General features: G+C 43.3%; 2 protein-coding genes across 2 annotated transcripts in view; one reads left to right on the top strand and one right to left on the bottom strand.

The window, feature by feature from the left end:
* LOC102379087 (ral guanine nucleotide dissociation stimulator-like 1) overlaps positions 1 to 21,718 on the top strand; it is a gene marked incomplete at its 5' end in the record, with an annotated part of 35,292 nt that extends 13,574 nt beyond the window's left edge. Inside the window, 6 exons of the mRNA XM_006038305.2 lie at positions 581 to 702; positions 1,633 to 1,722; positions 3,169 to 3,418; positions 8,356 to 8,610; positions 12,736 to 12,850; positions 19,637 to 21,718. Coding sequence (XP_006038367.1) covers positions 581 to 702; positions 1,633 to 1,722; positions 3,169 to 3,418; positions 8,356 to 8,610; positions 12,736 to 12,850; positions 19,637 to 19,842 — 1,038 coding nt within the window. The remainder of the gene's footprint in view (positions 1 to 580; positions 703 to 1,632; positions 1,723 to 3,168; positions 3,419 to 8,355; positions 8,611 to 12,735; positions 12,851 to 19,636) is intronic.
* Positions 21,719 to 24,721: 3,003 nt separating this feature from the next.
* COLGALT2 (collagen beta(1-O)galactosyltransferase 2) overlaps positions 24,722 to 25,392 on the bottom strand; it is a 110,853-nt gene continuing 110,182 nt past the window's right edge. The window contains exon 13 of the transcript XR_003092267.1: positions 24,722 to 24,837. The gene's annotated coding sequence lies outside the window, so the exon portion shown is untranslated. The remainder of the gene's footprint in view (positions 24,838 to 25,392) is intronic.

Genomic DNA, 25,392 nt, shown 5'->3' with positions numbered 1-25,392 from the left:
GGGTGGAGAAATCAGAACCTCCCCCCTCCTCAGAGGGACACCCTAGGTGATATAATGGACAACCTTGGTGGTCCCGAAAGTCTAAGGACCCAGTAAGCACACCCCATTAGAGGTAATTTGCTCTATTATGGGAGGAGGTATGCAGGTGAGACAGCATAGGGAAGGTTCCTGGTGTTCCTAGTCTGTGAATAAAGAGAACATTTCAATTTGTAATGGTGTCATTCTGGCATCTTGCAACAATCGTACATTCATATTAGATATTATGGCTCCCAAAAGCAATCTTGTTAAGAGGCATGGTGGCACTGGACACTTGTCATATTTTCCCCTAATAATCTGGGGATCTTTGATAAAATTTACAAGGAGCAAAGACTGTCAGTTGTTCCATGAAAACAAAGGGCAAATTTTGTGGCACCTAAAATTACAGTTATAGTCACTTGAGACCAAAGCCCAGTCTTTACCTTGCCCTATAGTTATTCTTGCATGTGTTTTGTCCATTTATCCTTGCTTTGAATATGAATGAGTCTGTATTTGGCATTGTTTTATTTTCTAATTAAAATTCTTCTTTGCTGCTTCTCCTTAGGAGTTTGAAGTAATTGCCCAAATTAAACTTTTGCAATCTGCCTGTAACAGCTACTGCCTTACACCAGAGCAAAAATTCATCCGATGGTTTGAGAGACAGCAGCCCTTAACAGAGGAGGAGAGGTAAGGTTATCAGTGCAGTAGAGGAAGTATGCTTTGCATATCCAACCTCCCATCTAGCTAAGCAAGTTATATCTGCTCTAGATATTCTCTCCGAAGTATCTTAATTATACCACCAATCAAGGATAAAAACAGTGTGCTTTTATCAAGCAACTGGTGAGAACTTGACACTTAATGGGATTTTATATTTTAGCAGATTGTCTGTGCTTGTGACTTTGAGTATGTGATGCAGACAGACATATATGGTCAGCATTGGCGACACATAGGGGGTGCATGTGCACCCCCTGAGATTGACTGTGTACCCCCTAAGAGAAGCACTGGCAGCAGTTCCGAGTTGCTGCCGGCACTTCCGGTTTTGCTGCTGGCATTTCCGCTGGTGGCAGCAATCAACCACTGCCCCCTCCCCACAGTTGGCGATCAGCCACTGGGGGACCCTCCTGCCCCCCGGTCGGCGATTGGCCACTGGTGCCACCGGACTAGCTGGACTAGTGCCGCCCCCTCCCATATTAGGAGGCACCAATCACCCGTGATGGTCAGACATATGCAGATGTAAATCAAAGCGTTCAGATGTTCAAGTTCAGATGTATACTATATTGAGTCACTATGACTGCAATTTGTAGACACATACCTGAGCCAGCTCTAAACTAGCTGGTTGATGTGAAGAACCATGTCAGCTCTTTATACTGTTTCAAAGAAACCAGATTTCCCTTCCTCAAAATAAAACATAGGCAGATGGCTGTTTCTTTTTTCCTGTGCTGCTGCTCTCTGTCCTTATACTTGGAAAGACTGAAAAATCTCTTCATTTCAAATATCCCCAATTTGAGATCAGATTACATGATTATGAAATCTGTGCAGGAGAACTTCGGACATCCAAAGAAATGATAATGAAATTGCATTTAGAAACGTTCAATAAGAAATTTTTCTCTGTTCTAGTTATAACCTCTCACGTGAGATTGAAGCAGCTGCAGACACTAGCACCACATCACCGAAGCCTCGAAAAAGTATGGTGAAGAGACTCAGCCTGTGAGTATGACAGAATGACTAGTGGTATTTTATGATTTATTCTGAGAAATAACCGGAATAAATCAAATGAGAAATACATATTCCACCAGACAAGGAACTTGGCAGGGAGTACAATATGCTGCATCACTTCAAGGGATTCTGTCAGCTAAAAAATCCTACTTTTTTCTGAAATGGTTATCTCTAACTATTGTTTCAAATACTAGCAAAAATAATTACAGATGAAAGAGATTAGAAGCAGATAGTTCAGTTCTACAAGACTTTTTTGAGGTGCAGTGAAAGGAACAGTTTTAGGGCCCAATTCTAAACACAGTTAAATTGATGTATAATAATAACAACTTAATGGACTACTGTGGAAAAGCAGAGAAAATGAGAGTAGAGCTGGTCCATGGTTAATTTATTTTAGGACACACGTAAAAATTCCCTGTAGAATTTTAACATGCAACATAAGAGGCAGATATTGCTAGAATGCTTCTGAATACTCTGTGTAGCAACTTCCAGGATAAGTAAGTATCATCAGCTCAGGGAAACTTTCAGTCTAATTCAGTATAAAATAGAATATGAAACACTGCATAGAAATTCAAGCACAATGTGAGCGGGGACCAACAGCATGGAGCCAAACACTGAAGGAGGAGGAGGAGAAATGCAGGGAAAGCAGCATGTAATAAGAGCAGAAATCAGGGAGGATGGAAAAAATGTGGAAGGCCTTAAAAGTGAGGGTGAGGAATTTAAATCTGATGTGAGAGCGCACATGAAAAGGATGACATAGGCTGGACAAGAGAAGATGTGATGAATTTAACAGCATGTGGTATGTTGAGCAAACAGAACGTTTAATGTATGGCTGACATTTAGCTATTAACTCCTTGTCTCCTGCACTGTGGAGCCCAGGCGAAAGATCAAGGGACAAACATTATTTTAATGCAAGCACTGTAGCAACCCAGAGACTTTAACCTGGAGACTGGAGCACTTCTGAATTTTGCCTCCTAAATCTGAATGCAAGTGATCCCAGAATGATGAAATTTATATAACAAAGGGCCAAAAGTAAAGCAAGAAAGAAACCATAACAGGAGAGGGCAAAAATGTATAAGCTGAAGTAGGCCACCCTTTGCTTTTAACCATTATACCTTTTGGCTCCTTTAATGTAACTCATACCAATTTAATCACCTATCAGAGAGTCGGGGAGGATTCGGGAGTCCATCATATTGTTTCTTACTTATTACCTCTACATTTGACTCTGAGCTTAGACTGTATCAGGGAATAACAAATATTAATGTTGGTGTGCAAAACATTTTTTAATCTTACATAGAGGATGAGTAAAGACAATGAACAATAAAAAGAGATTTAGGAGAATAAAACATGGACTTACGAAGCAAGTGTTGCATCTGTTCAGTCCAGCAACATTTTTTTCATTCATTATTTGACTGATCTATTTTTTTGTTTTGTTTTCAGACTGTTTTTGGGATCAGATGTGATCACCAATAGTACACCCACCAAAGAGCAGCCAAAATCTACTCCAAGTGGGAGCTCTGGTGAAAGCACAGATTCTGTCAGTGTATCATCATGTGAGTCGAATCATTCTGAATCTGAAGAAGTCTGCATCACGCCCATAGACACGTCTGTAGATACACCTGTGGACACGCCTGTGGACACGCCTGTAGACACACCTGTGGACACAGCTATGGATGAGCCTCAGAAAAAGGTATGGTATAAAACCCTTTGTTCAAAGTATTCAGTATAAAAAGGGTATAAGGAATTGCTGATATTTGTATTGTAAGCAACAATTGAATTTACAGATCCATTGTTTACCCCTGTCCACCATTACAGTTGACAAAGGTGTTTCTTTCAATAGTGAGGGAAGATCCTTAAAAATAAATGTAGCAAAGGTAGAAGGGATGGAGCTCTTCCCCTGCCCTTCCCCCCTGACAAGAGACAACTCATGTGAGTGATGGAATTGTCTGCAATGGTGCCAAGAGAGCATTGGCATTGTGGAAGCAGAACTAACAGGTCAAATAGTATGTGTGCACAACATTAAATTGCTTGCTGCATTCCTGGAGTACGGCGAAAGTGATGTTTGCAATGAAAAGAAAGGACTACAGAACTTCCTTTCTTCCTCAGAACAAGCAACCCAGCCAGGCAGAGCCTTTTGAAGATAAATTGTAGCAGTAATTGGTCATTTCCTCCTAGGACAACTCAGGTTTAATGAACTCACTTGCTGTTAGCATCTTGTTGCTATTCCTCATGCTGAATCACTGGAGGCAACTACTTTCAGAAAAGGGAACTCTGCACCAGGAAAAAGTTCTCAGTTCCAGGAAGGAAGCCCAGCTACTCTAAGGATGTGTTTTTACTACAAAAGGTGTTTTTTTTACAATGGGATAACTACCATCCATTAGCTATACCACTATAAAATCCTGATGAAGGCACAGTACCTGTAGAAGGCACAGGCTACTTAGCCCTGTATAAACACTTCAGCCTCCCACCATTGTTACATTACTAGTGGGAAGTGCTGTAAGATATCATTCACAAAGATACTTTTAGGGTGCAGACAGAAGTGGCAATTTTTGCCTGATCTGGCCACAGGAAGCAGTTTCTAGCTGTGACCAAACATAAGTGCACAGCTTAAAAAATGGCCCATTGGGTGAAAAATCTGACGACTGATTGCATGAGGTATCAAATAAAGATGTTTCAAAATGTAGTGTCTTTTGTAACTTGTGTCTGCTGGGGCTCCCAGCCTGTCAGTGTCTTCAGAACAGGAGGGGGGAAGGGAGCAGGAGTTCAGCCTAGGGGGTTTTTAGGCCCCCTCTAGAGGGTGCAGCAGGTGTATTGCAGGCCCCCCAAGGTGGGGGGGGCTCCAATTCACGCACCCCACCCTTCAGCATCAACTGGGGAGCCCCAAGAATGAGCTCTCTCCACTGCCTTTCCCCCCCTCCCATTCTGAAAACAGCGAGCACTGGCAGTGAGCCTGGCCCTTCCTGTGGGAACCTGGTTGCAGGCAGGATGCCAGTTGCCTCCAAGAATGGTCCTGCACCATGTCCTGCCCCACTTCCCTTCCCCCACCCCCATGTTGTGTTTTGATACCTGGATACCCAGGTATCACATTTTGAGCTTGTGCTGCAAATATGCAGCATGGGGAACATTTTTTTGTTCCCAGCATGCCTCTTCCTGCATCTCAAACTGCTTTGAGACATGGCAAGAGGCATGTGAGGGTTCATCTGGATGTACCCTTAGAGGCTGAGCCCACAGCAGATTAATACTGATTTAATTTACAACTGTCTTTTACACTGGTCTAAGTTTCACTAATATTCAGAGCAGACAGATGGCCCACTCTCCCAGGGTACCTGCTGCAGGAGGCACTATTACACTACTTCATCACAGGTGGGGAAGTTGGTAATAGCCTGTTTCATTGAAAAAACAGCCACCCTGGCTTAGAAGCGAACACACAACACCTACATCAGTGTAACTTAAACAGTCTTTTACCTCTGATTTTTCCCTGGGTAACTCTACTAATCAATGATGCTGGCATAGGGCTATATGTCCAAAATATAAAACAGTCCTTCTGTCCCCGATCCAATCTGCACAGTCCTAAGTACTCCAATGTTACTCAGCCATTCCCTTTCCAGTCTGCCCACTTCCTGAGCTCCACAGCTGCCTGGCCAGTGTCTGCCTTCAAATCTGCCCCACACGTACACAAGCAGACACTCACTTGTTCACCTGACCCTGTCCATTGTCATGCTTATCTCACTCAACTTTCCCGAAGTCTCCAGGGTGTCTTTGGCAATCCCATCCTGTGTTGATATGTCAACAAAGCTATTCAAGTCTCTGTTGATGCTAGAAATCCATTGTATTTATTTGCAGGGTTGTTGGTTGTAGCTGTTTGGCCTTTCTCTGCTATTTATTTGATTTATAGGCCTGGCTTCACTGTCTCTTTAACCCATTCTTTCCCCTTAAACTAGCTTTATGTATAACATTATGGGTGCATCTACACGTGCATTTACATCAGCTTAAATTTACTTCACAATAAGTCCAGCCACATGGCTGCCAGCACTTGACAGCCATTCTGAGGCCAGAGGCAACTTCCAGCATGTGGTGGCCATCCAAAGGTCTCATCCCCACCCACACATCCCTGCCCAGTACCTCCCTTTTCTGGGAGGCACATGCCCAGCACAGGGCCAACACACAGCAGCTCCCTCCTTGCCCACCCTTCCTCCCCGCACCACCCCTGCACCAGCCCCTGGTGACCAGTGGCCTGTGCTGGTGCTGGGCATGGTGCCAGCCCAGCTGGCCCCAACTTCCCCCCCTCCCACACCCAGGCCTCAGGGCAGCTGTGAACCCGCCAGCTGGGCCCAGGGCACTGGCTGCGGGTGGCCCTGGCCGACCTCCTCCTCCTACGCTTATGCAGGTATCAAATTTATGCCCATGTTGCCACAATGCACCATTTTTACTGCATAGTATGGGTGTGCACATGTAGACGTGCACTAATACTGTTCAGTAATATAGGTTACTGCACAGTAAATGGGCACATGTTGATACAACCTATAACAACATGAACACATTTAGAACAGAAATATTGCAATAAAAACCATAGTCCATCACAGTGCCACAACACCACAGGCAAATGCCAGACAACATCTGTTTCATCAGTGTGTAGCTACTGCCCACAGAGCGTGCTCCAGGGGGCATCAGTCAATACAGAAAGAAAGAAAAGAAAGCGTGTAAACAAGAAGCCAAGCAAAGGAGGATCAGAGAAGAGAAAAAAAAATATCAGAGGCTTTGTCAACATATTATAAACCTATCCCAGTTTAATTGACCCACTCAAGTTAAACAGCTGCAGAGCCCTTTGTGGACACTTAGTTGAGCTTAGGAGTGGCCTGTTGCATTCAGCTTAAATCTGTTTACAAATAACTAAAACTAAACTGAAATAAGCACTCTTGAACCAAAATAAGAGTGTTCACCTGTTTAAGTGAAAGTAAGTGTTCGTTGCCCCCATCTCTCCTCCTTTTTTCTGGTATGTGTCAGGGTGTTTTTAAGCCTTCCCCAAGGCATTGGGTGCTGGTTACAGCCAAGGTTGGGGCTTCTTCTACACAGGTGTGCCAATATTTCTGCTGGTAGCAAAGCTGGAGCTTCCTCACTAGGAGGTCTTGCCCCTCCTCAGAGTCAGACTGATCACCATATTTGGGGTCAGGAAGGAATTTTACCCTATGATCAGATTGGTATGGACTGTGGGGTTTTTTGCCTTCCTCTGTAGCAGAGAACGTGGCCCTCTACCCAGGACCTCTTGAACATATACTGACAACATTTTATAGAAGCAGGAGCTTGGCTGCTGTCATTCCCCTGCTTTACCTGTTTCAGGTTAGGGTGTTAGGTCTATGTTGTGTCAGGGTTGAGGGTATTCTTATGTAGAGTTTAGATTATAGTTGCATGGGATAGTTTGGATATGGATGATCTTGCCTCAGGAGCAGGGTTGGATTAAATGGCCTCTGGAGGTCCCTTCCAGTCCTACTTCTCTGTGACTCTGTCAGGAGCAGACAATTATTTTGGGCGGAGGGCTGCTTACTGAGTTTTGGCAAGCCATCAATGGCCGCATGACAAGCAGTTGGGGCAGATAAATATTAATTTTCTAAATTTTTAGGGGCCCCGTGGGCCAGATAGAATGGCCTGGCGGGCTGCATCCGGCCTGCAGGCCACATTTTGCCCACCCCTGCTCTATGTCTATGACTCTGTGGTATCAGTTGACACCTTCTAATAAACTGAGCATTGCTGTGTATGGACAAGGCTTAGGAGTGAGGCACTGAGTGGAACAAGAGGAAATGTAAAGGGCAACTAAAAGGAAAAAAAGCAAAAGTCAGATAAATCTGCATACATAAAGGAATGGAGGAGATGGAAGCAGAGTTTCTAGTGTTTCTGAATATTAGTTTCACTTTTCATATTGCAAGAGAGCACATTTCCTTGGGTGAAGAACCTTGCCCAATATGTAATAACAGAGAAAGATTAGTAGGCACATCTGCTGTTCAGGAGCTCCTTCCTAAACAAAGTGCGTTCGGTAGTCTGGAGTGCCACGGTTTCTTTTAACAGACAAGGTTCTTTGGGTAAATATGATATCTTTTATTAAACCAACTAAATATCTATTTCAAAATGCCAAATTTGATATCTTCCATGTTTCAAGGGTGTTGGTTGTAGCCGTGTTGATCTAAGGACATAGGCAGACAAGGTTCTTTGGGTAAATGTGATATCTTTTATTAGATCAACTAAATATCTAATAAAAGATATCATATTTACCTGAAGAACCTTGTCCGCTTATGGCCTTAGACCAACAGGGCTACAACCAATACCCCCCTCCTCCCCCAATTTTAAAAAATAAAATAAATCATAATTTCATTCAGGTCTTTGTGTCTGCTGCCACCTGCTGGTCTGTTCTGCTTCAGAGCAGCAGAAACAGGCAAGACTGGCAGATAAAATACTAAATATTAATACTGCATTGCAAAAAGAAAACCAAGTTACTCCTGTAGGTAGGACACCACCACTAACAACATTGAAGAATGTGGCATAGACCCCAGAATAAGTTTTTGTTTGTGCTTTTTCCTCCCTACTGCTTGCATCATGTTTCTGACTTTTCCCTTTAATTTATTTTTCATTATTTAGCTCTCTGAATCCTCGTCGTCTTGTTCCTCTGTACATTCCATGGACACACCTTCCTCAGGAGTATCATCTTTAAACAACATAAACTCACCTCTTCCTTCCTCAGCCTCCAATCCGAAGATTCATAAGTGCCCCATGCCTGTGACGTGCATTACCTCCACAGTATCATCTCCTCTTTACAGCCAGCAGAATGGAGACGCATGCATAATCCGGACCAGAGTAGAAAACAACAATGGCAATGTATACAAAAGTATCCTGGTAAGTGATGTGGAAGAATTGTGTATATTTATTACTGGATGTGTTTTCACTTTGAATGACAGTTTATATGTAGATTCTCTGCTGCTCTGATTCACACCAAGATAAAGATTTTAAATATTTAAAGATTTTAAATATCAGGGGCCGTTGATTCTTGGGTGAATTGACATTTACATTTTAGTAGTCAAAGTACATTCCATCTTCCAAACTCTTTCCTGGGGTTTCAGTTGGATAATATCCATCACTTGTCTTCAACCATTGAATAATGTTTCACAAGAAAACATGTAACAAGAAAATGTGCATTCCACTTGTATGAATGGACATGTGTGCACAGGTAAGCAGACAGATACACTGAAGAACAGCTTGAAGGCAAGTCCTGAAAGATGCTGGATAGCAATAGATAGTATGTAGTTATACAAGAATTCCAAAGGGCATAAAATTATAGATATCATAATGTATTATCCTTCATTTTCGCTTATAGAAAAGTAAAGCTGGAAGGGACCTCAGGAGGTCATCTAGTCTAACCCCCTGTTGAAGGCAGGATCACTCCTGACTAAACCTTCCCAATCAAGTTATGTCTAATCTATTCTTAATACTGCACAAACGAACCTCCCACACAACTACCATTCACAATGCCCCCAAACACCAAAAATAACCATAACCTGCTAAAGGTAAAGCAAGGAGATGAAGGCCCGATCCCAGATGTGGTGCTTGGTATGACCCTGAGCAGAGGAGCAAGCCCCCCTAACCAGGAACTTCTAGGTTTTTTAGTTCTAGCAGGAGCATCAGCACATCCTAAGCAAAATCCTCAGCCCTAACTACAGCCAGTATACAGTGTTCCCAGTATATTTGCTGTCCTTCCCAATGTTGTGGTAGCTGCAGATTTGCTTAGGAAGCTCTTTATTCCAGCATCCAAATCATCTGAACAGCAGAGACACCTGTGGTATTCCACTCAAAATCTCCTGCCATTCCAACATGGATCCATATATAATTACCTTTGCTTTTGGCTGTTGAGCCAGTGGTGTCTCTGCTTTGTAGTAGTTTTGTTTTGCCCATGTTTCTCCAATTTGTTTATGAGAAGGTTGTGTGGGACTTTGTCAAAAGCCTTATTGGAGTCCAAGTACACAGTATCAATTGTATTCCCTTCCATCTCCAAAGCTAGTTACTGGGCGTATCTACATGTAGAATTAATGCAAAGCAATAAACAATGGCACATATTGTGCTGGAGTTTATTGCTTCTGGGTGCTACACTTAAATGTACCCCTGGGACGACAACACGTTGAGCCAGGTTGGAGCAACCCTGGACTGGCACGGGACCTGGGGGGTCAGCCTGCCACCCTGAGACTACTTCAACCCAGCTCAACATGCTGCAGAGGGACTGGCTGAGACACGACGGTGCTCCAGCGCGGGGTTAGTCAGCACGCAGCCCCCTTACTGAAGTAACTTTGTGCTGCAGCCAGGCCTATCAGCGTCTACACATATATTGCTGCACTATCCTATGGCAGAGTAAATAACTCTGCCATAGGATAGTACTTGTACTTACAAGTACTAATCTACAGCAGAGTTAATTAGTTTATTGCAATCTAATAGGGCCACACGTGTAAACTTGGAGACTTTGCTGTGGAGCTAATTAGGCAGCTCCGCAGTAAACTTCTCATGTTGACACACCTACTTTTTCAAAGGAGATTAAATTTGGCAGTTTGTTCTTAGCAAATGCATGCTGGCTGCTTGTGATCAGCTTTTCCTCTTCCAGATGCTTGCAAATGGATTTCTGTATAAGATGCTCCAGCAACTTCCCAGGTATTGAAATTAGGCTAATTGGTCTATAATTTCCTGGATTCTCCTTTCTTTCCTTTTTTAAAGGGCGCTATATTGGCCCTTTTCCAGTCCTCTAGTAGTTTGCCTGTCTCCCATGACTTAGTAGATATTATTGCCCAAGATCTCCAAGATCCCCTCAGCCAGTTCCTTCATTATTCTGGGATGAATTTCATCCTCTACTGAGCTGAATTCATTCAAGATGAACAAAAGCTCTCTGACAGTCATTTTGTTATCTTAACCCTCAGATTGTCCCCTTCCTTGTCTGAATAATTCTTAATAGCTGTCTGCTTGCAGCTTATTTTGTTTTTGTGAAGATTGAGACAAAGCAGTTGTTTAGTAGCTCTGCCTTTTAGCATCTTCTATTAACAGCTCACCCTGCCTATTTGGCAGTGAACCCTTAGCTGCCTTTGTTTTAATTTTCTGCCCAACATTAATAGAAACTCTTCTTGTCCTTTGCCAGGCGTAGCTCATTTATTCCCTTTGCCTCCCTGATTCTGTCCCTGTAAATTCTTGAAGTTTCTTGGTATGCTTCTGTGGTGGCCTGCCTGTCCTTCCATTGCATGTATATATATTTTTTTTTATTTTGAAGCACATTGAAGCTCTTTATGCAGTTATATCGGTCTCTTGCCATTCTTCCTGTGCTTCCTTCATCTTGGAATAGCTTCTGTTGAGTTTTCAATACTGTGCCCTTTAGAAGTTGCCAGTGCTCCTGAGCCACTTCATCCTTTAACTGTCCTTCCATAGCACCATGCCTACTATGTCCTTGAGTCAATTTAAATTCCCCGCTTTGAAACTCAATGTCCTAATACTGATCCTCTCATGCTTTCCCTGTCTCAGAATAATGAAGTCTATCATATCATGATCACTTGCTCTCTTCTGTTTCATCTGATCTCTCTTTCTAAGTTCTCTACTACCATCCATCATTATGCTATCTGGATATGATTATAATCTTTGTCCTAAATCCAAGGCTTTATTTATGGCTGTTGGAGCCATTTGAAAAATAACAAAAAAAATCTTGTGTTATGGGTTTCAGAGCTTGATGCTTTTAATGCTTCAAATATTTCAATAGAATTAAAAAATCAAAATCAAAATAGATTTCAAAGGCTGAACTCTTCAAAAACAAACGTCGTCTTCTGAAAAATCTCATCACATGGAAAGCCTGATAAAAACCAGTCACAATCCATCACAGAGAAGTCTAACAAACATTTTAAGTGAACATGAAAGCTGCCATCCTCCACCTCTCTATGGAATACCTCTTATTTTGTTTATACTACCCAGATGTAGATGTCCTATGCTGAACCTTTCCAGGGAAAGGGAAACTGTTAAGATGTAAACCCTGGGCCAAATGCATGGTGATGCAGCTGCTGCTTGTGCCAACCCAATGGCACAAGGTAGATTTAGGCAAGAAAGGTCTTGATGGCATAGGACCATCCTAGTAACTTCTGGGACTCTGCTGTGTATGGGTGATCATCACACTTGAATGAAAGATTTCAGAGACGGAGAGAAAATAAAATAACATTCATAGTGGTCTTTTTCACAGCAGGGACTCAGCTTGGTAGAGTAAAATACACTCAGGAACAATAAGCCTTTGCTATGATGTTCTATGCACTAGGCTATTTTCCACCTCTTTGTAATTTCTGTTCATACACTGTCTGTACCGCACATACGAGACACCAAACAAACATTCCAGATAGAGTTTTGAATGAAACACATAAATGAACAGTTGTAGCTTTCTGTATTTTTTTTTGCAAGTTAAAAGAAATCAATCCCTCAAAAACTGCAAATGAACTATGGGTCTGCCCCAAATCCTGTTGAAGGTAGCAAGAATCTTTCTGATGATTTCAAAAGAATTTGCATCAAGTCCTGTGCTTGTTCAGAACACATTATGCTTCCACAGCAGACTGGAAATGAGAAACAAGGCCAAAAAATTTCATAGGTGTCAAAGAAAGTCGACTTAGACTGTAAATCAGTTGATGCCCGTGAGCAACCTGTAAGACAACTATTCATGTGGAAGGGTATGGCCAGGAAGAATGACATTTCATCTCTCAAAATGAGTGCTTGAGGGAATCACTATTATTTACTATTGCCTCAGCTAGTGTATTATCTTTTCTAATACAAAAAATAATAGAATGTCAGATGTACCACATTTTTCTGCTCAGCAGTAGCTACAATGTAATTACAAAAACACGACATTTTCTCAGTACTCTGAAACTTACACCCAGATCCAAAGGTAAACTGAAAACAGACTTTAATAACGGTGTCTCGATAAACAAAGCAGCAAAATCATTCATTGCAAAATTCCTTTTCCAGTTGACTTGCCAAGACAAGACTCCAGCTGTCATTCAGAGAGTTATGTCAAAGCACAACTTAGACCCTGATGATTTTGAGGATTATGAACTTGTTCAGGTCATCTCAGAGGACAAAGGTAAGAAAGCAAAACTTTTTGCAGGTTAAAATGTCCTCATGATGTTTGCAGAAGAAAATGCATATGAATCCATTTTAGAACCAGTGGATTTTTTTCCTCTCCAAGTCAGTTTAAGTAGATCTCCCTCCTGATTACCTATGTAACCCTGGCGGCGGCACTACCTGCAGCCAGGTCCAAATTTTTGGGATCCTTGGGTGCCAATGGGTCTGGTCTACTCCCACTCTGTCTATGGGCTGGGAGCACTACTCATTGGAGTGCTCTCCTGTGGTCCTCCCTGCACCAGACCACACACTAAATAACTATTTACAATAATTTATTTACAATAATAACTGAGAGATTAACAATTTCAAATAACAAACAAAATATTTTCAATGAACTAAATAATAATCTATACCAGCAGATAAAGCAAATATTTATCAATAACAAATATTTATAGCTATAACAAAAGCAATTATGTTATCAGCTTTAACACTCAGGCAACTTATAATAGGTATATAACAGGTATATACACTTAGTCAGCCAGGTCTCCACAAAACCACTCTATCCAGAGCAAAGTAGCTCTGCTGTGGAGAGGCTGCAGCGGAGCCCCGGGGAGCGGTGCTCCCTCTGCCTCAGAAGAGGAGTGGCAATGCCGTCATCTGGACAGAAGATGGGGGTGCCTGTCAGGACCTCAGGTGTGGCTGCTCCAGAGACCAGGGTTTCTTCCCTTGTCCAGTCTTTCCTGGATGCCTGCAATCACTCACACGTTCCCACAGACACTTCCCAAGGCAGCTCCCCTGTGGTTGGCACCTGGAGTGCCCCTTCTCAGCTGTACTTTATTGAGCTCTCTGCTGGAGCTCCCACAGCCGCGATTCCCTGATGCTTTCTCTAGCTCTCCCAGAAAACCTCCTCTAGCAACCCCTGTCCCTGATTCCCTCCAGTGACTTCCTGTACCCAGGGATCTTAAGAGTGGGGAGGGGAACCTGTTTGCACAACCCCTGCTCCTTTAGTAAAGGATACCAGGCAATCCTGGGTACTCATTAGCTGGTAGCTCCTCTGCCCTCAGTAGCAGCTCACTCAGTCACAATTCTTCTGCCAGTCATCCTCTCAGAAGCAACTGTCCTGGTAGCAGCCCCCTCAGAAACAGCCCGTCTCCCCACAGCTTCAGCTACCCTCTCCCAAGCTAGTCTCCCCTGTTTTTTTCCCAGGCTTCCCACCCTGGAGATACAGTTCTCCAATCATGTGCATGCATTACACAGCCTGCTGCAGATCCTTGTCCCGAGAGTGCAAACACTCTGATTGAGCTTGCAAGCTCCGAGGAAACCCTTCAGCACCTTTACACCTAATATAATTGAGCACACCTCTCCTCCCCTTTGGGATTACATGGGTGCAGTTGGGGAAGATTACAATTAGAGAGCCACAGCTGAAAGGTGTATGGCAGTCTGAAGTCAGGACCAAATGAAAAAGAAGAAATAGCTGGGAGCACAACCTGTACATTGAATGGGAAGGCACAATCCAGATCCATTCCCTGAAATCCATCCTGCTTAAAAAAATCTAAGACTTCTGTACCAGGAATTTTTGTGATTACTTGTGTAAACTTAGTGTAACAATATTAATTCTGGTGCAGCACAATCGAGCCTCCCTTTCGTACAGTCAGGTATTGGCTGAAGCCAAATTTTGTTATGATATGTCCAGTCCCCTTTTGAGTCATTACATTCTTGACTTCAACAACTTCCTGGAGAAGACTGAAGTTTACTAGATGTATGAAATTAGCGTGGCTGCTTTATTGCCCATGCAGGTGAACGGGCTATATCCCATTTCACTTTATGTGCCTAAACAACATGGCCACAGCCACACAATTACAGTTTTTGGTAGGGCTGTGCTCCAGCTGGGCATGTTTGGAACCACAAACAGGTCAGGTACACCCAGTAGGCAGTACTATGAAACTATAGCCTGGCAAAAAAAAAAACACATTGGAGAGGTGGGAGGAGAATGAGGGTCCTCCCATAATTTATTGTTTAAGCTAATGGTAAGGCTGTTCATCCAGGGTGTGGGAGACCCAGTGTCTAGCCCCATCTTCCTTACCCAAAGGGGTTTTGAATCTGCATCTCCTGCTTCCTAGCAAAATGCTGTAACTACCAGACCACAGGTTAGGCATTATCCAGACCCCTCTCTCTAGTCACTTGAAGCTGGTCCCCTGGGTAGCTACAGAAGGGAGATATGTGGGGCCATGAGGCAAACAAGCTAGATGGTGTGTGGCTGAGTGAGATGGATGCTGGCCTGGATGGGAACGGGACCTAGGTTCTAGCTTGGGCCCTTGCTCTTAATGAGCCAGAAACTCTCCACTGTTGTTTGTCCACTGTATGCCAGAAATATTAAATGCAAGGTGCAGTGGAGGCCACTTCAAGGGGAGAGCTGGATAGACTAATATTAGACTTTCTAGGAAGCTGGATAGACTAATATTAGACTTTCTAGGAAGCAGGCAATGCACTTTTATACCTTCTTTCTTAGGCTCTGATTCAGCTTCTACTCACGCACCTACCTCATGTTTGTTGAATAGTCCCATTAAAGTCAACAAAAGGCTCTCTGTGAACCCTGTCCTTTTTATCTGCTGAATGAAAGTGAAATGCTATTCCTATAAGCCCCTGGAAAGGCAATATTAGTGTAAAAAAGCAAATGGCATTGTCTTCTCTTTTCGTATACCTTCCACAAACTTGGCAGTTAAGGTCAGTGTGGTAGTGCACCTTTGGGTGCTTGCCATTTTAAGGGCTGAAAACAGGCAGCAGCCAGGTGCCTGATTAGGGTGGGCATTTTAGGGTCCAGGTACATAGGCTGGGCCACAGAGGGCTGTTGAGAGAGAAGGAGGAAACATCAGGCTGAGAAGCTGCTCCTGGAACAGCTTCGAGCTAAGGGTGAGGCTGTGGGGAAGAAGGAGGCCTCAGTGTCCTGGACATGACAGAAAACTGCACCCTGCTGGAGAAGGAAGGCCTGGTGGGGCTACCTGTGGTGGGATAGCCCCCCCACAAATGCCAGGCCACGCACCTTCCCCAGTGAAAGGCGAGTATGGGGCACCTCCTAACCCCAGCCCCAGATCCCTGGTGGGTTTGAGATCATGCAGGGGGAGCCCAGGCTCCCGGGGGTCCTGAGGCAGGGCCCAGGTTGGGGGAGGGACCTGGAGCAGCGCCCAGGCTCATCGAGAGACCTGAGGTCACAGCAGGGAGCTGTGTGTGGCTTCAGTGAGAAGAGTGGTCCTGGTGAGGGGCTGAGAGTGAGGAGTGGTCCCAGTGAGGGGCTGAGAGATGAGTGGCCATGAAGGGGGAGCAAAAGGACATAAGAATGAGCCCAGCATGAGGGTGCTGGGACCACCAGCTCTAGTGGGGAGTGAGAGTCCCACGTGAGACTCTGGAGCTCGGGTCCCAGTGCCGGCTAGCTGAGAAACATGTGTGAGGCGTGCAACATGTGTAAGGGGAGGTTGGAGCATGTTCAGAGGCCCTTGTCAACAGGACGAGCAATGGGCAGCCTCCCACCTTAGTATCAACTGTCATATTTTTATCATCAAGGCATGGCAGGAAAGTTTGGCTGGGGGGGTTAGCCCAGGGACAGGCGGGTGGCCAGCACTGAGAGGCTCCCTGTTACAGTCTGAGCAGAGAATCTTTATTATTGGTGATGGATGGAAGAAGCAGAAAGAGCCCAGACAAGCTTTTCAGAACCCTACTAGTTTCCAAGCCTGCCATGTCAAGCAGCTTGTTTTAACTTGTAAATGGAACTGATGCAAAAGGAATATGGAAATAAGATGTCAGTGTTGTGCGTTCATATTTTTAGCTATAACCTCTCTCAGGAAATCACTGCACTAGGAAAGCTCTGAATCCTTCCCTAGGATTGTTCTCTGTTGCTGCACAGCATATCTCTGACAACCATGTCATCACTACTGTCTGACAGCATGCCAGACATTCCATCCTTCCCCTTCCCCCAGCACGGGACAAATCCAATGGGACATTACATGACTGCACAGGAAGGATTTATTTAGAGTTGTGATAGTCAAATTAGTCTAGACTGCTATAAAGATTCCTGCGACAGCTACACGGGGAAGCTATTTATTGAGAAAAAATCCTTAACATGCTCATCCTGGAAGGTTCTCTTTCCTGCTAGTATGCTGTTTTGCACACACAGCTCCCTGGTTGCTTTCCAGATAGTTTTTCTCCATGAAGTACCTTATTAGGGCTCAGTATATAAAGTGTTGGCAGCATGCTTAGTGCTGAAGATGGTGCAGTGCTTGCCATGAGAAACAGTCCTTCTGTATAGTCAAATCTACCCACGAAGAGACCAGTCAAGTTTTAATTTAGGTCTAGATTTTACAGACAAACATAGAAATATAGAAAAATCAGGCTGGAAGAGACCTCAGGAGGTTATTAGTCCAGATCTTCTGCTCAAGGCAGGATCATCATTATCTAAAACATCATAGACAAATAGTTGTCTGATTTGCATTTAAAAACTACCTACCTGTTACCTATGACAAAGATTCCACAATCTCTCTCAGTAATCTGTTTCATTACTTCACCACCTGAGAGTTAGGAAGTTTTTCCTAATGCCCATCTTAAATTTCCCTTGTTGGAATTTAAGCCTATTACTATACCCCCCTATAGTCACAGAAAACTATAGATCCTCTTTATAAGTAACAACCCTTTTTGAAGACTTATAAAACCCCCTCCATCTTCTCCAGATTAAATAATCCAGTTCTTCCAACTTTTCCTGTGTAGGAAAATATTAGACCTTTCCTCATTTTTGTTGCTCTTCTCTGGACTCTTTCCAATTTGTCTGTTTCTCATGAAGCATGATGCCCAAAATTGGCTACAGTTCTCCAGCTGAGGCCTCACCAATGCTCAATATAATTGAATATATAGTATAATGCTATTGTTCTTTTTCTTTTTTTGTAATAGTATTATACTGTTGCCTCATATTTAGCTTGTACTACTATATTGTTATTTAATTTAAGACCATTTTCCAATTGGTGAAGGTCATTTAGAATCCTGAACCTATCTTCTAGAGCAGTGGTTGGCAAACTTTTTTTTTTCACGGACCACTTGAAAATTGCTGAGGGTCTTGGTGGACCACTTAATAAACTTTTTTTGTTCTACAAATGAAAGTGCACAACTCATATTTTAATATCAGTAGTCTTACTTTACAAGTACAGCTATTCTCGATTGTTCCGCAACCTTTCTGCGGACCACCTGAATGGAGCTTGTGGACCACAGTTTGAGAACCTCTGTTCTAGAGCCTCTATTATCCTACCTAGCTTGGTGTCATCTGCAGATTTACTAAATGTTCCTTGAGACCTCTAGGACAAATTTCATGAAGACTGAAATAAGAAGTCATTAAACACTTCACCTTCTCCATATTGTGTAATTTTAGTTACCTTTCCCCAATCAGTAACGGGCCTACACTTCCTTTGGTCTTTTACATCCAACTTTACAGAAATCTTTTTGTTGCTTTTTGACTCGTACTAGCTGTTTTGCAGTGCCTTGGCCTGCCTGAATTTTTCCTTTATTTTCATCTCTTGTATTGTAGCTACATTTCTACATTTTGAAAAATTCCTTTTTAAGTTTCAAGTCATAGAAGCATTTGCTATTTAGCCAAGCCAGCCTGTTGACATGATTCTTAACCTTCCTCACACAGGGATACCATATCCTAGTGCCCTTAATATTCTAAGGTACAACCAACTTCTCCCTATTCCTTTTTCCTTTAAACTTACTTTCCATGGGATCCTGCCCACCAGCTGTTTGAGTTTTTGCATGCCCATGCTAAACTTAACTATTTATTTGTACTATTGTAATGCCAAAAGCTGTACTTATGGTCAAAGACCCTATTGGGCCTGTATAAATTACTGTATGTCCTAATGCACTGTATAAATACAGTGCATTACTCATAGAATAGCTTCACCTTCGCAGAGGACTACTTGATTGCATGCATTTTACTCTCACAGTGTTTTGCAAGCCCTAAGCCTGCCTATTATCTTCAGTGGCAGGAGAGTCTACCATAAACCACTGACCATTCTGAGGCCAAACTATCACCACCATCAAATAAGCAACAGTATTAGGCCCTGCACTGGAATTACCAGGGCTCTGTCAGAACCATTAAAGTGAAAGAGTATACAAAGGGAGGGGGAAAAGCCGGGCTAAACAAGGCTTCCTTCTGCTCACCTCTGGGACCCAGCAACCCAATCCCCCTCTGTTCCCTTTCCCCGTACACACACATTTTTGGAAAACAGCTCTCTCCCATTGCTAGCAGACAGTTATCTGTAAGCTCATGTAGTAGCAACCTATTCTGATGCTGAAAGGTAAGGTTCAACCCCGGCTCTTGGTGAAGTGAAGGGGTTGTCTCAGCTGAATGTAAAAGAATTTGTCTTTACCTATTTGTTGAATAAAGAACCCAACACATGCAAGCTCTACAAAGCCACACATGGAAATGATGCATTAAGAAAGCAAGTCTAATGATTGCCTTTCAACCTAAATTTAAAACCCTGTGTGTATACATTATGCTACTGATTCATTTAGTGCACGGGTAAATCTGGTGTTATCAAACTTTCAGATGCATGAATTTGGATGGTACTACATCTTCGCATACTTTTGCTGATGGAAAAGTAGATGTTATAACTAGTAAAAACCATGTTAAAGAACATAATTAGACTTCAAAGGGGCATGTGCATAGCCAAAATGCACCCCCCAATGCTCACAAATTTTTTGTGCTTGCTTGTAGTGCTACTATCCATAGTACAGCAATTAACACTTCTTTTATTTCCTCTTTCTGCAGAGTTAGTCTTCCCAGACAACGCTAATGTGTTCTATGGCATGAACAGCCAGGTGAATTTTGACTTCATGCTACGAAAAAAGCCGCCTTTAATTTTTGGACCATGGGATTTTGGACAAGTGAAAAAGAGGAGCCAATTTAGCCTGACACTCCCTAGGACGGCCCAGCGGGGGTGCTGGAGTAACAGACACAGCAAAATCGCATTTTGAAGAGAAGGAGCTAACACAAAGGAGATTCGATTTTGATATGGACCTTTGATACCATCCAGTATTACAAAATCACAGCAGATGAATGTATCAGTATTCAAATCTGGAATGCAAAGTGAGCATTCACTATAATACAGATAGAAACATCTCTTTCCCTCTATTAGTATAGAGGTGGACGGCAAAAGACTTATGGGACAGTCTAGACTATGGAAATATTTTTTGCACATTAGCCTAGGAAGGTGAGGTCATTTTTACAGGGAAAATTGGAACAACAAACCTCATCTTAAGAATTCCTCGTAAACTAACTCTTCTCCTAGGAAAACGTTTCTCCTTTGTGCCAGTATTAACTACAACAAGGACTTGAAAATTTATTTTTTTATGAACTAGAGAAGAAAAATCGCAATAAAATTTCACCTGAATTGAACAGGACGACACAACCAGCCCTTAGCTGAATGATAACACCAATTTCCAAAGGGTGTGGATGAGCTGAAAGGTTGCTAGTTTATCATCCTGTCTAACAATTGCTGCCTCTGAGAGGCATTCGCGTCAGTGAAAAAGAAGGCTTGATGCCCTCTCAAAACACTTGTCTTTCAAAACACAACAGAAAATGCAATTGTGTGTGTTTGTTTCACACAGCTGACAAACTATTTTGCACTTGTTCAAAGCCAGAAAATACATTTTGGGATTTTTCCAAAGAGCATTAGGATATTGGGCCATGCTTGCTTTTGGATGAATGTCATGTTTTGTTAACGAACAAGGCAAGGAATCTCAAAAACACTATTTCTCTGGACTTTGTCCCTGTCTTAATGCCACTACATTGTGTTTTTCCTTATGCTTAGCTAATCTATTTAACAGGAATCGAGGCCTTTTGCATGTACAGTTGCAAGTACTCCAGATTCCCTGACGTACCTCTTTTTAACGTGCAATCACTCTTCAGGTGCAGAGCTCTTTACCTGCACTAGTCCACACAGGCATTTTTGTTTCTGTGAGAGGTAACTATATTACCTTTTGTTTAAAAAAAAGAGAAGACAGACATATTTATTACAGTGTCCAAAATGACCACAGATCTTATATATTTGTAGCAATATTTTGAGGAATCTACAGCCACTGCCTTCTTTATATGCATCTGTTACAACTAAGTAAAGACATCCAGGAGGGTTAGGGGGAGGTTAAATTGCATTAAAAAAAGCCACCCAATGTAAGGTAAGGCGGGATGGGGAGGCTAGTGGGGAGAGCTGGGGGACAAGCATGCTGGGGGAGATTGGGGTGCAGGCAGGATCTGCGGGAGGGATGGGGGCAGGCGCAACCTGTAGGGAGAATGGGGAGCAGGAGGCATCCGTGGGGAGGGGCAGGTGTGATATGTGGGCAGATGGGGGGCAGGCTCAATTCATAGGGAATAGGGGAGCAGAAGCGATGAGCGGGAGGGATTGGGGGGCAGGTGGTGTCTGCAGGGGGTAGGGAGGCAGGGGCAATATGGTGGGGGTGCAGCTATGATTCCCAGGGTGGGTTAGGAGGTCAGGTATGATCCATGGGAGGGATGGGGGGCAAATGCGGGAGCAAGCACAATTCATGGAGGATATGGGGGCAGGCTTGATGAGCCAGAGGGATGGGGGGTAGCATGAGTGGGAGGTGTTGGGGTAGGTGCAGTCCATGTGAAGGATGGTGGGCAGGCAGAAGGGTTGGGAGGGATAAGGGGAAAAAGGTGGGTAGGCATGATCCGTGGGAGGTATACGGGTAGGATTACCATATTTCCAGTTTCAAAAAAGAGGACACCTGGCAGGGGAGGGGAAGGGGTATATATCCTGACCCCCAGCCCTGCCAGTGCCCCTCACTCCTGACCCACAGCCCCTTTCCCACCCCGGAGCCCTGCTGGCTGGTGCTCCTCACTCTTGACCCAGAGCTCCCTGCTGCCCCTCACTTCCAACCCGCAGCCCCCTGTCCCCCCCCAGCCCTGTCGGTGCCCCCCACTCTGTACCCAAGGCTCCCTGCTCTCTGCTGGTGCCTCTCACACCTGACTCGCAGCCCCCTGCCACCCCCTGCCTCATCGGTGCCCTGCACTCCTGACCCACAGCCCCCTGTTCCTGCCAGCCCTGCTGGTGGCCCTCACTCCTGACCTCCCCCAGCCTTGCTGGTGCCCCTCACTCCCAACCCAGATGGATGGTAACCCTAGATAGGGGGGGGGCATCTGCAGAGGGTCAGGGGGCATGTGGTGTCTGCAGAGGGATGGGGGGTGGAGGCATGATCTGCAGAGGGGGAGTGGGAGGGCAGGTGTAATCCACAGGGGAATGCGTGGGGGACTGAGGGTCAGGCACAATCTGTGGGAGGGTAGGGAGGCAGGTGCAATCCATGGGTGGATGGGTGGGGGAATGAGGGTCAGGTGCAATCCATGGGGGGAATGGGTAGGCACAACCTGTTGGAGGGTGGGGGGGCAGGCACATTCCACGGGAGGGATCAGTGGGTAGGTGGGATCTGCAGGGGGTTCCTGGGTCCAGGAAGGTTTGGCAGGATCAGGAGGATTTGCAAGGACCAGGGTCTATTTTTAGCCCCCAGCCCTCCTGGCGAACCTGCAGCCCCATCCCCCTGACTCCTTCCCTCACCGATACTTACTTGCTCAGCTCTCGGCAGTGGTGAACACTGATAATGGTGGCAACTAGAGCAGTGTGCACGATGGGGATTTGTGGGGGGAGCGGGGTAAAAATAATCCAGTGCCAGGGCTGTGCAAGTAACTGTACCCACACTGAGGTCTAACCTAGATTGAGAAAGTCTGATAGTACATTCATCTAGGTCTGTCTTAGACCAGGTCTCACTATTTTTAGTCTGGTCTGTGTTGCAGAACTTTTCTACTATTACAGGTTTAGATTGATTTCCAATCAATGAGACAGGGTTTGAATGTAAGGTCCACACCCAGGGCAAATTAAGTTAGATTAGATGGCCATTTTGAACTCTCCTGAATGTCTGCCCTTAGTCTATAAACAATTTCCTGACATGGTACATCCTTCCAGATGGAATAAGGCATTTAACCTTCTGTAGAGGCTTCCACATCTGGTATTTTCTGTGAAACTTTAAACATGCATTTCTGAACTCTGTGATGCCAGTCTCTCCAGAACACAAGCTTCATTGAAGTTTTTAATTAAAAGCCATAAATGAAATATTGAATTGTAAGCAACACTTGCAGAATACATTTTCTTTTTAAAATATTAATGTTTATTTTAATAAACTCAGATAATGAATTTTACATAACTCTGGAGAGTGTTTTACCAGTTCTGCAGTACTATTTTTTCAAACCTGGGGCTACAATACCTTAGTAAAGAACTATGAAAAGACTTGAGATATCAGTGAGTATCCTAAAAAGTCCTAGTGTTTTGCACTAGATAAATAATTATTCTGTTTTAAATAGCAACGTGCTCTCTCTGGTCTGAATATCTTAATTCCAAATTGTGCTTTTGTTCGAAAGTGAAGACGGTTGGTTCCAAACAAAGACTCAGAACATGTCCTTAGTTTACACGCATGTACAAAAGATGTTCCATTTTCATTGTATTTTAGCAGAATCAGTGCACAAATGTGTTTGGTCAGTTTTGGTTTTTATCCATACAGTATGTTACATAAAGCATAGACAAGCGTCCGCACAATGTATTAATGGCGGTAGAACCTGGACTTTTAGATGGCCAAATGTATACAATTAAAACATGTATTTTTCTATTCTTTAAGGCAGCAAAATATTTATTAGCTAAAAATTCCTATTAAAGGTAGTCTTTTAAAAAAAGTTATTCTCTCATGAATAAGATCTCTTTTCAAAAGTCAGAATGCTTCTTAGCAAGATCTATTTTCAACCCTATTGCTACTTTTTCTTCCTCATACCTTTGATTCAACATTCCTTTAATATTTTACCAAAATTACGATAACATTAGGAATTAGATGGTGTTTTTTCATGTGGCTGGCCCTGGAATGTTCAAGCAGCTGTCAGGTGTTGAGACATAGCTAGGGAAAGTGAAAATAATTCCAATGAAACCAGACAGTTAGCTACTGAATGACACTGGTGTCAGGGCTCCAAACTGCTGCTCAGAAAATTGCAGTAGGAAACTAAGAAAATAGAGGGTTGTTTTTTTTTTAATGATTTGTTCCTCATCCCATTTTTCACAGATAACAGTTGGTATTTGGGAAACAAGTGAGACAGAAAGCAGGCATAGAGAACAAGCAGCCTACTTCTGAGTTTATTATGGCTTCGTCGTTGCCAGACTCTTCAGAGAAATTAATACCCAACAATTTCCAATGAGTTTTCTCCAAAGTTGTTTGGGCTATTATGGAGGATACATATATATATATATACGTATGATATATGTAGTGTATATGTACATATACATTACAGTGTAGTGTTCTTGGTAGTGTATATGTACATATACATATACACTACCAAGAAGTGTTCAACATCTGCCTGTGAGACACAAACACTTAGCTTGCAAAGCAGTATCTCTATGTACACTATACTACAACATACTGTTTGTTCAAGCCTTCATCATAAACCCTTGATTCAACTTGTGGTTATGGCTGTATGACACTTCAGGCCTGATCATCAAACAAAATTATATTAGGTAAGTGGCTAAGGAAGGAATAAGAGTTATGTTGGACTTATATGTACTCACAACAGCAGCTTCTATATTCAGAGGAAGTGACACTTATCTTAGAGCAGTGGTTCCCAAAACATGATCCACAATTGCACAAGACCGCCTTCCCTGCCAATTAAAAGTTTAATGATAAAAGCAAAAGGTGGAGTGAAAAATACTGAAAGTTGACAGTGGCCATTGCAAAAAATTTGGAAATAACTGGCCTAGAGAATGGTGGACAGAGAGCACTAAGACACCCGTCTCTCTCTAACATTCTGCTGCTGTTTTCTTTACTGTCACCAAGACCGGAACATGCCAGTACTGAACATATACAACGGAGATGTGTCTGACCAGCAACGTGTCCTATCCTCTGTTTCCATCAAAGGCAGCTTTACCTCTGAAATGAAAGGGAACTGAGATGGTCCCGGTGTAAAAGGTGCATATCTCAATATTTCCATACACTTCCTATGCAAAGCCACCTACATTTAAAATGCATCCCATCTCTGAGGGAAATCTGAAATTCAGTGAAATATTTGTGATGCCATATTCATGCCCACAATTATATGCAAAAAAAGCTGAATTCTGCATGGTTTTCCCCCCTGTTTTTGAGGCCATTATACCTTCCATTAGTTTCAACTCCCATTAGGGTTCCAAACTGACATTCTGGTTCAATGCTGCTAAAACGAGGATGGCACAAAAATGCCTCCCTCTTCCCTTACTGAAGACTACATCAAGTTTCCTACTGATTTCACTCAGGTCAAGACGAGCCCTTTCTGATGATTAGAAAGACTACTAACTTCAATTTGATTAAGTTTTTCAAATACATCGTTTTAATGTTTTTTGTTTTTTTTAAATACGCTACAAGGCAAGCAGTTTATTAGTGAACACTGACACCTGCTAGCTGCCCAGGCTGTAAATGGAGCTGATGCAAGCACAGCTGTCTAGAAAACAA

The sequence above is a fragment of the Alligator sinensis genome, unplaced genomic scaffold (genome assembly GCF_000455745.1).
Source record: "Alligator sinensis unplaced genomic scaffold, ASM45574v1 scaffold471_1, whole genome shotgun sequence".
Classification (NCBI taxonomy): Eukaryota; Metazoa; Chordata; order Crocodylia; family Alligatoridae; genus Alligator; species Alligator sinensis.
This window is presented reverse-complemented; position numbering and strand designations above follow the sequence as displayed.